The sequence below is a fragment of the Camelina sativa genome, chromosome 14 (genome assembly GCF_030686135.1).
Source record: "Camelina sativa cultivar CO46 ecotype springtype chromosome 14, ASM3068613v1".
In the NCBI taxonomy this organism is placed as follows: Eukaryota; Viridiplantae; Streptophyta; class Magnoliopsida; order Brassicales; family Brassicaceae; genus Camelina; species Camelina sativa.
In genome coordinates, this window is record NC_141893.1 from 13,938,491 (window position 1) to 13,949,935 (window position 11,445).

The 11,445-nt window shown below is 36.6% G+C and overlaps 1 protein-coding gene across 1 annotated transcript; it reads left to right on the forward strand.

Annotated features, from left to right (window-relative positions):
- Positions 1–1,078: 1,078 nt before the first annotated feature.
- Positions 1,079–3,331, forward strand: LOC104741584 (transcription factor bHLH144). Its single transcript, XM_087484367.1, has 3 exons — positions 1,079–1,217; positions 1,495–1,667; positions 2,246–3,331. The coding sequence occupies exons 2-3, from the start codon at positions 1,560–1,562 to the stop codon at positions 3,026–3,028; spliced, it is 891 nt and encodes a 296-aa protein (XP_087340493.1). The 5' UTR covers positions 1,079–1,217; positions 1,495–1,559; the 3' UTR covers positions 3,029–3,331.
- The last annotated feature ends 8,114 nt before the right edge of the window (positions 3,332–11,445 follow it).

Below are 11,445 nucleotides of genomic sequence, written 5' to 3' on the forward strand. Positions count from 1 at the left end.
AAACATGTTATTAGATTCACGCACGAAAAGCGTGAAAGTAAATTAATAATTAAGTAAAAAAAAAAAATACTAAATACTTATATATATTAAAGAGTCGATGTAAGTGAGATGAGTGACTAGTGAGGTGAAGTGTGTGTGAGTGATTTAAACCAAACCAAACCAAACCAAACAAAAACAAACAAACCGCACCAGAAAAAGAAAGCCACGCTTCTCTGTCACTTGCTTCCTTATTTCTTCTCTCTCTCTCTCTTCTTATTTTTTGCCACACATCATCATCATTCTCTTCTCTCTATTAGATCGTCTTCTTCTTCTTCTCCCTCTCTTTCACAATTAAGGAAAAAAAAAAAAAACAAGAGTCTTCCCGAATTTGATCAGAACCTTCAAAACAAAAAAAGCTTAAGTTTTTACGCATCATCGATTCATTTCCATCCAAAGGGTTCTGATTTCTTTTACGGTATGTTGTTTCCTGCCGCCGCAATTTCTGACTTTTATTTTTTGGGGGGCTTTTATTTTAATTGGTTTTTCACTTTGATGGTCGTTTGGATTACTTGAATAGCTGTTTTTATGGTTTATTTCCTCAGATGATTGCTAAAAATTTGATTTTTTTTTGCTATTGAATGTTCTGTTCTTTCTTTGTTCTATGTTTTGTTTGTGTTATTCTGAATAAAAACTATTCATGATCGATCTTTTCCCCTCGACAAGTCAAACTCTTTTGTTAATGTTTTGTTTCGTCTACGTGTTCTGTTTTCTTTAAACAGAGTTGTTATTGATTTTGCTTTGTGATCACTATGGCATTGAAAAACATTTTATCGTGGATCCGATGTTTATGTCTTTAGTCATGCTGCTGTGTTACTGTTAATTGTCCCCAGCAGATACATAAAGTTGTACTCTTTTATTTCTGAATCATGAATTAGACATCTCCCATGTTTTAGTTTCTCTGTTTTGTTTTCCAACTGTTTTTTTTTTTTTCTACCTCGAAGTTAGTGCCTTTCGACTTCATATACTAATATTTGAATAGAATTGTTGGTCCTAAGTTTTTTTGTTTGTTTGTGCAGTTTGTGAGAAGAGGAACGGTTATTGGATACACTTAATAACTGAAGTTTTAATAGTGGAAGAACCAAAGATGCCCTGGACAGCCTTCTTCATGTTTTTCAACAGGACTTGCACTCGTCTCGTTGTCTTTTTCCTCGTTATTCTGTAAATTTTGTTCCTGTCAGGTGAGCAGCTTGTGTGTTTGTTTTTTTAACTTCATTCCAATTCCATATCTTGTGTTTTCTAGCCTGCTATTACTAAGCCATTAATGTCAAGTCTTTTGTTTTTGTTTTTGTTTTGCCTCTTGATTGAGCACTTACCCTTCATAAAACTGATTATCTTTAAGTTTAACAAATGTAACAATTTGGTTTCTTCTTGCATTTGTGGTGCCATGTGGGAAAAGATTTCTTCATTACAGCTTCTTGTGTTTAAACAATTGGTGTCCCATTCTTGTTTTTGCAGGTGTTGTTTCCGGAATTCGGAATAGCTCTTTGTTTGTTGTGCTTATTTTACTGGTTAGTGTGAGAATGTGCATTGTTGTAAACAAGAAGGGAAACCGATCATTGAAGGAAATAGGAACTTTTATGATGACTACATGTTTCATTGCTAATTACCAATCCGTTCAAGTTTGCCAGGTAACATTGCCACTCCTTGATTTATTCTCTCTCCTAACACTTTTAACGCTTAGGCAACACACATGTATGCCATTTAAAAGAACTTTGTTCCTCTTGATGGTATGTTAGATGTTTAGTGTAAACCAGAGTGTGTCTGATATTCAACCTTTCTTGTAAATCATTGCAGGCTGAATATTTCAGACAGTTGCTTAAGCCTGTAACGTAGTCTGTCGTTTGGAGTTTTCGAGAATTTGTTTTTTTGGGCGGCTATCTACTTTTGATTTCGAAAGAATTATTGTGAGGTATTAAGAGTCTGGTTTTCTGAAGAGCTGTCTGTGGGGGGAGCTTCTGGTTTGTTGAAGAGTAAGGGCACTGGTGGAAAATTCGTGAGATCTTTAGTATGATGGCCATAACTTGATCTAGCATTTGTGTTCGACTGTCAACTTAGTTTAGTAGTAACTGAGCAGCTGGAAGCTTTACAAAGGCGAATCAATCGGTAGTAGAAATTTTGAAGCAGCTTGCAAGTTTGAGGTGTACAACTTTGTTATTTCTCTTTTGTGTTTTCACTTTTTACCTTTGCACGGGGTTTTCTGATGCAGAACAACAATCAGTATCCTCACTTCTCAGATGAAGTGGATGACAGAAACATGCACCACAACCCGTATGCATCAGGGTCATCCTTTGATGCTTTGTTCCCACCATGCGCAAAGTTGCCATACCATGGTGTTGAACTCCAACCGTCTGAGGTCTGTCCAAAGAATTTTGTCATCTTCGATCAAACATACGACCACAGCCAAGTGATGTACCATCCTGAGCTGACTCATAAGCTCATGAACAACCCATCATTGAACGCATTAGCTTCGACGTTTCAGAACGAGTATGTAGGTTCGACATATCAGAACGAGTATGGTGGGGGAAGTTATTATGGTAACTATGAACAAGAAGTTTCCTCTTCTCATCAAGAGGATCCGAATGAGATTGATGCCCTCTTGAGTGCAAATGAAGATTACGAAGATGATGACAATGAAGGTCATGAGGAAGGTGATTCAGAAGAGGTCAGCACTGCTCGTAATTCTTACAGAGATTATGGAAATAGTTCAGCTGAATCTTGTTGTTCCAGCTATGGTTATAACAACAACAACAACAACAGCAACAGCAACAACAACTCAAGGAAACAGAGTTTATCGGGCAGTGCTAGTAGTAGCAATGATGGGAAAGGACGGAGAAAAATGAAGAAAATGATGGGAGTGTTGAGGAGAATTGTCCCGGGAGGAGAACAGATGAATACAGCTTCCGTTCTTGATGAAGCTGTTCAGTACCTCAAATCACTTAAATTCGAAGCTCAGAAACTTGGCGTTGGACATTACTCGAACCAATCTTGAATACTAGCGATATCAGTTCTTCCATCGCATATTGTTACTTGGGAGTTACATAGGTCCAGCGCTATCTGGACCTCTCTCTCTTTATTCCTCCCACTCTCTCCTCTCTTCCTTTTGCAGGATGGGATCTACTACATTACATTGTCTCTCTCTCTCTTTCTCTCTATATATTTTGCGTTTTGTGTTTGGTGTTGCTTCGATGGGTTTGCACAAGTGCTTAGTGGATTTGATTTGAGCTTTTGATTTTGTATTGTTTTAACTTTTCAATGTACTCATTTATGACAATGAACAATTTATGTTTAGTGATTTGCTTAGTATGTGACCAACTGTGTGATTCATTTGCTTCTTGTTTTAAGCATTTGATCTGTATGACTCACTGAAACAAAAGCAAATAAAATAACATGTTTAGTTAGTTAAACATTTCAATTCAATTCCACATACCATTAACCGGGGTTTTATATACGTATCGACATTTCAATTCTTGATGGATTTAACTAGGTTAAACATAAACCGGGTTTGAAAATTGGTTTATGATTACCAAAGAATTCGAACCAAGAGAGAACACAAATAGATACAATTTGCATGGTAATGGATTCCAACGCTTTGATTTTTCCTTGTAGTTATATACTTATATAACTCCTATTCTCCTAACGTAGCAAAGATTCTCCACAATCCCAATTTGAGAATTGGAACCATCTCTTTCGATCGAGATGGTTTAAAGAAGGCTTCATCAAGAAACCAATGACAACCATCACAAAGCTCACCAAAGCCACTTTGACAGTAGATAGAACAACAACGAAATATATTAGTACAATGGGAGGAACACATATCATGAGTTCATAACCGAATCAACAGTACCAACTGGTATCTTGTACGGTCTCGATGCATCCGGATATAACATCCTCATCCTTATAGAATTTGAGAAAGATTTGAAAGACAAATTATAAGAATAACTCTCTTATTGCTTAAGAAAAAATAACTCAAAAACTAAAGCTCCTTCTCTTACAAATCTCTCTTTCTCTCAAAGCTCACAACTCATATATATTATGCTACAAACCCAACATCTCCTTATATATAAATCTCCATAGTATATTTTCCTAATCGTAATAGGAAAACTTTTTATAATATTCTATTTAGATATCTCCTAAATATAATCTCCAATTTCCATTTCTTGGTTAGCTTGGTCTCCAAGCTTACTTCAAGCTTACTCCAAAATTTTCCCTCCTAAGCTTGAAGTCTTCTCCTCCAATATCTTTAACACCAATGAGCTCCCTCATTTCCTTGTACTTGATCCTTCCAAGAGCCTTTGTCAAGATGTCCGCTTTCTGCTTATCTCCGGGAACATGCTCGACCTCTATAATCCCATTCTCCAAACACTCCCGTATAAAATGAAACCTTGTGTGTATATGCTTGCTGCGTCCATGAAACACGGGATTTTTAGTAAGTGCGATCGCCGATTGATTGTCTATTCTGATAGTGACAACTCCACACGACGTCTTAGTGATCTCTTTGAACAAGTCATGAAGCCAAATCGCCTGCCTTGCTGCTTCAGTGGCAGCCATGAACTCGGCTTCACATGAAGATAGTGCTACAGTCTCTTGCTTCTGCGAACACCAAGTTATTAAACTCCCTCCAAGATAGAACACATGCCCAGTCGTACTCTTGCCATCATCTGGATCCACATTATGGTTGTTGTCACTATAACCGACTAAGCATGGATTCTTTGAAGTCGACCTTGTGAAAGTTAACCCATATGCAATAGTCCCTTGCAAATACCTCAAGCACTGTTTCATTGCTGCTCCATGAGACTCCTTAGGATTTTGCATGTAGCGACTTAGTACTCTGACACAAAAGGACAAGTCAGGTCTTGTGTGTAGCAAGTAACGAAGACACCCCACATTCCTTCTATAACTCGTAGCATCAATATCTTTCTCCTTCAGTGCTTTTGACAACTTCAACCCTGCTTCCATGGCTGTCTGAACCGAATTGCAGTTTGACATTCCAGCTTCCTCCAAGATTTTTAATGCATAGCGATTTTGGCTCAGGGTTATGCCATCCTTATGTTGCTGCACCTCAATTCCAAGATAGTAAGTTAACTGGCCGAGATCACTCATTTCAAACTTAGTTGCCATTTCTTTCTTGAAGTCTCCTATACCATTGATACTTGTTCCTGTGACGAACAAGTCATCAACATATACTACAACTAGAAGCAAGTCATGGTTCACCTTTCTCTTATAGACCGATGGCTCTTTAGAACACCTTTTGATTTGGAGCTCCTTGAGAACTTTGTTCAAATTCTCATTCCAAACCCTTGGAGCTTGTCTAAGCCCATGCAATACCTTTTTGAGTTTGTACACCTTATTCTTGCACCCCTTTTCTACGAAGCCCTCAGGCTGCACCACATAAACCGTTTCTTTTAAGTCACCATGCAGGAACGCCGTTTTTACATCGAGATGATGTATATCCCAACCGTTTGATGCAGCAAGACTGATAAGAAGGCAAATTGTCTCAATTCTAGCAACCGGAGCAAACACATCCTCAAAGTCGATTCCATATCTTTGCACGTACCCCTTTGCAACGAGCCTAGCTTTGTATTTGCTTACACTGCCATCTGAGTTCCTTTTGAGCTTAAAAACCCATTTAAAACCTATTGGCTTCACTCCTTGTGGAAGTTCAACAAGATCCCAAGTATGATTCCTTGTAATCGAGTGAATCTCATCTTCACACGCTCTCAGCCAATGTTCTGACTCTTGTGCTTCATAAAAATCTCTAAGCTCATCATCCATACTCATTAATAAGCGTTCGCCTTCTTCTTCTGCTAATAAGATGTAATCATCGAGGTATTTTGGCTTCGTGATTACTCTCTGAGATCTCCTTAGCTGCGGGTGTTCTGCATCAGTTGGTTCGTCGTTATAATTATCTTTGCTTCCTTTATCACTTTCCTCTATTCCTCTATTATCGAATCATGTATCCACGTTTTCAGACCTTGAATCATTAGTGTTGGAAGAAAAAAGTTCTCCAGTCCTTTTCTCTCCACTTGCTACTTGAATTCCATGGTTTCCGAAAATTCCAAAACCAATGATAAAATCTCCAGTTGCAGCTTCATCAGTGTTGTTTTGGTTCCAATTCTAGCTCTTTGTTTCATCAAAGACAACGTCCCTGCTTAATACTACCTTTCGTGTGCGTTGATCATATAGGCGATATGCCTTTGATCCTAGTTTTGTGCCTAGGTGGACTAACATTCGTGACCTATCATCCAATTTCTTCAAATGAGACGACTCTGTTTTGGCATAACAGATACAACCAAAGACTCGAAGATGGTTGAGATTGGGCTTTCTAGACCGAAACAACTCGTACGGTGTCTTATCATTGATTGTTCTCGTAGCAATACGATTCAAGAGGTAGGTGGAGTGTCGGATTGCTTCTCCCCACAGAAAGTTTGGTACACGCATATGCTTCAGAACACTTCGAGTCATCTCCATCATGGTTCTGTTCCGTCTCTCAACAACTTCGTTCTGTTGAGGAGTGTATGGAGCTGTAAGATGTCGCCTAATACCTGAGTTGCTGCAGAAGTTATTGAATTCTTCGGAAACAAATTCTCCTTCTCTATCGGTTCTGAAAGTTCCTATGCGTTCCTCAGATTCTTGTTCCGCCAAGCTTTTGAACCTTTTAAATTTGTTGAAAGCTTCACCCTTTTCTTTCAACAAGAGGGTCCACATGTATTTAGTGTAGTCATCTATAAGAACAAAGATATATCTGTTCCCAGCCATTATGTTAGGCGATATAGGACCGCAAAGATCACCATGCACTAGCTCAAGAGCTCTGCTTGCTCGATAGAGAGTTGCTTGTGGGAACGTTTTCCTTGTTTGTTTGCCGAGTAGACATGAACCACAAAGTTCTTTTCGAAAATTGTCCAGTGGAACTCGCATCACTAGCTCCTTTTGTACCATGGACTTCATTGTCTCAAAGTTTATGTGGCCTAGCCGTGCGTGCCACCTACTGCAATCACTTACTGTTGTTGAATAGAAGCACACTGAATCTCTTATTCCCATGCTCACCTTGTACAGACGGTTTCTTGATCTAATTGCTTTGACAAGCAATTTTCCATCACGATCATGCATTGTTAGATTATCATCCTTCATTCTCACATCACAACCTGACTCGGTTGCCTGTCCAAGACTGATAATGTTGCTCTTCAGATCAAGAATGAAATAAACCTCAGACATTATTCTCGTTTCTCTGTTCTGATCTACGAACTCGATCAAACCCTTACCCTTGATGTCTATGCGCGAGTCATCCCCAAATCTAACTTTCCCAGTAATTGTTTCATCAATTTCCTTGAAGAATCGACGGTTACCAGTCATGTGGTTGCTAGCTCCGTTATTAAGGTACCAAACATTGTCATCTCCGGTGTTAGTCTCATATTTGCTTGGTATGATCTTCCCTTCATTACCTCGTGTATCATAAGTTCATCCGTTTCTGTTGTGCTCTTGTTATCAGTCTCTAGTGCTTCTTGAAGTTTAAGTAATCGATCGGGACAGTTTGAAGCAAAGTGCCCTGCTTTGTCACACCGATAACAAATAACTTTGGAGGTATCTCTTCCGCCACCAGATCTTCCGCGGCCTCTTCCTCTTCCATAGAACCGTCCGCCACGTCCTCTACCTCTAAAGTCTCCTCCGTAATCACGAGAGTATTGAGTCGCTTGTGGTTATGTATCTGCATACATGAGTTTGCTCTGGTCGTCTTGTGCTTCTTCTTCCTTGGAAATACGTTCTTCATAGGTCTTTAATCGGCCTATAATATCTTCAAAGCTTGTACTCTTTAGGTCTAGTACTTGCTCTAGTGAAGCGACGATATGGATATATTTCTTACGAGGAAGATTCTTAAGAAATTTCTTCACGATCTTGGATTCTTCAATCTCTTCTCCTAGTGAAGCTGATTTGGAAGCAATCTCCGATAACTTGCCTGCAAAGTCATCGATACTCTCTGTATCCTTCATCTTCAAACGATCAAACTCGGCCATCAACGTCTGTAGTCTAGCCTCCTTAACACGTTTTGCCCCTAGGTGTCTCGTTTTTATGGCCTCCCACACCTGTTTTGTTGTATTTAATTCTCCTACTTGCAAGATGAGAGCCTCGGGGATTGATTGGAATAACAACGCTGTAGCCATGTCGTTCTTCTTACCGTCACCTGATGGTTCTTCAATGATGTCCCATACGTGATGTACTTTGAGATAGATTCTCATCTTCATAGCCCAAACCGTGTAGTTGGCAGCGGTCAGCATGGGACACTTGATTGAAGAAGAACCTCCGTCTTTTAGTTTTGCTAACTGTGTGTTTGATGATTCCGTGATTTCCCCCATGATGTTCTTGCACGTCCTGTGATGATTCCTTCAAAGCTCTAATACCAAATATAGAATTTGAGAAAGATTTGAAAGACAAATTATAATAATAATTCTCTTATTGCTTAAGAAAAAATAACTCAAAAACTTAAGCTTTCTCTCTTACAAATCTCTCTTTCTCTCAAAGCTCACAACTCATATATATTATGCTACATGATATGCTCAAATTAAACCCTAGAGCTACTCTCTCAAATTAAGAGGTCACTGTAATACTTAGGGGTCGAATTCCACAAGGACTCTAGACTACACAATAAATTATAGAGTTTTATGATTACGCTAAACAAGTTGATTTAAATAAGAAAAGCAATGCAAAATATTAAAATAAAGCTGTTGTAAATTCAAAGGATTAAAAAGCTAGGTCTAGGGAATTTCTCAGGAAATTATGAAATATTAAATCAATCAATAAATTAGGATTCAAGCAATTATAATCAGATCTAGAACTCTAAACACTTTTGTAAAATAAATCAGTTCTCACTGCAAATATTATCTAAATTTAAAACCAGAAAATCCAAATCTCTTTGTAAAATTCTAGGTTAAAAATCAGCTTTAAAAACAGATTTAGATTGTTCACAAAATTACTAAATCAAATCTCTTTGCAGAAAGTAATTTTGCTCATCAAATGTTTTATCAGAAAAATCAATTATATTCTCACATCTATGATGAAGATCTAGGTAATCAATCAAGAATTAATATGAAGAACAACCTATGATGAAGATCTAGAAAGATAATGAATCTTAAATAAACAGATCTAATAAATCATAAAATCCCTGTGAAAAACTTTGAACCTAACAAGCAAACTACTCAGACATATTCAATGAAGAACAAAACATAATTCTGAATAATAAGCAATTGAAATTAAAAGAGTAAAGAGGGAGTTTATGAATTCTTCTCTCAAAGCAGTTCAGATCTCTCTCCCCCAAAAGCTCTCAAAATCTCACAGGGTTGCAAAAAATAAAACTTGCTAGAATAAAACTTAAGGGTTTCTAAAACCTAAAAATACTATTTATATGTCTAAAACACGTTAGGGACTTATGTTGCAATTATGGAAAACTTCAGGGCAGATTTGTAAAACTTCCAAAACTTGTCTCTTGCGGCTACACATGGTGTCGATCGATGCTAAGGCATTGTCGATCAACACTCTCATCCTTCCTCTGCTCCAAGTTCTCTTCCTTAGCTGAATTTCCCCAAAATCTCTCTAATTGCTCCATTTTGCTCCTTTCATGCCAAAATCCTAGAAAACCTATTAAGACTCTAAAACGTCCTAGAAAACAAATCAAAAGACTCCTTATATCATGGTTAAAAACCATAAAAATCATGATATATCACTACAAACCCAACATCTCCTTATATAAATCTCCATAGTATATTTTTCTAATCCTAATAGGAAAACTTCTTATTCTATTATATTTAAATTTCTCCTAAATATAATCTCCAATTTCTATTTCTTGGTTAGCTTGGTTTTCAAACTTACTTCAAGCTTACTCCAACAATCCTAACAAATGCTATAAACTCTAAAACCATTCCAACACGGTAGAGAAAATTCTCTGCAGCTACTATCTCTTGAATGCTATTTTTTTTTGGCAGCATTCATTAAAGTAAGCCAAATTGATTTTGTATGTTATTACTTTGAGTATTATTCTATTTCTTGTTCATGAAAGCTATTTTGTTGTTGTCCTAAAAGACACGTGGAAGGAGGGGGAAGAAGTAAAAAAAAACACGAGAATTGATTGGTCCACGCAGGAAAAAAGGTCATTTGGATTGTCCCACATGTAAAAGTCGTATTTCTCCTATTTTGTTCTCGATCTACTTCTTCTTTTCTCATTGCTTTCCAAGTATTTTTCTCTCCTATGAAATCATTTCCGTCAAAAAAAAAAAAAATTGGTAATAAACAAGTAACCCAGGTTGAACATCATTAATTGCGTATTTAACATGTCTTTAAAAACGTTAATCCCCGCGCTAATTCTAGGGCAGTTTTGGGGGAAAACTAATTAAATAAAGTTGTAAAGTGTAAGATCACTCTTTTATCTTATTATATAAACCTTAGTTTTTAAAGTTAGTAATTCATATAATCGCGACATGTATCAAACATATCGATAATATTTTGACATGTGTAAAAAGAAAATTTATTTAATAATTATAGGAAAATTAATCAATTCTAAATATCAAAGGATTACAATTAACATTTTTGAAAAGTATATAAAACCAAAAGTAATCTTTTATATCACTAATTCTAATAAGAAAGTTATCTATTAAATTACTAATTTCAATAGAAAAATATATGCAATTAATAAGGAAAATATTTGCAATTTAATTGCAATTATTATATATTATAATCATATAGTAAAAAGAAATTTATACAGGAAAGTGATTAAAGTATAAAAAAGTTTAATGTGTTAAAATTAGTGATTAACCTAATATAAGAAAATCAAAATTAAAAATTAATGTAAATTTCTTAAGTTTTTCAATTGGTGAATGATTTGATAGCGTATTCAATATTATGTTATTATATAAACATTGGTTTTCAAAGTTAGTAACTCATGTGAACGTGACACTTGTCAATTTTAACAATTAAAATTTTTGTCATGTGTTATACAAACATATTTATAAATTATTAAAAAATTTAAAAATTAAGCAATTTAATAACTATAAAAATATAGTTCATATATGTAACGATTCTCCATCTTGCTGCTTCTAGTGGCCATTGTGAAGTTGTTACCTTTATGGTTAAGTTCATCACTCATCTGTGTGGACACCTATCGTTTGAGAAAAGCCAGAACCTTAACCAGATATATGCAGCGAGGAACAGTGACAACGATACTCCTCTACACGTTGCCCTTAAAGGGAGTCATGAGAATATTGCTTCTTCTTTGGTTACTGCTAACCCGCTTGTGGTCTCACTAGCCAACAACGACTGCAAATCACCATTGTACATTGCTCACGAGTCCAAGTTCACAAAACTTGTGAAAACAATGTTGAGATTGTTAGCAGCTCATGTTGGAAGCAGCAAAGTGTCCTTTGA

Bases quoted from the DNA above. Each gene is read 5' to 3' on its own strand.
- LOC104741584 (XM_087484367.1), top strand. From the start codon at position 1,560: ATGTGCATTGTTGTAAACAAGAAGGGAAACCGATCATTGAAGGAAATA. The intron at 1,668-2,245 runs GTAACATTGCCA...TTTCTGATGCAG, and splicing joins AATCCGTTCAAGTTTGCCAG to AACAACAATCAGTATCCTCA.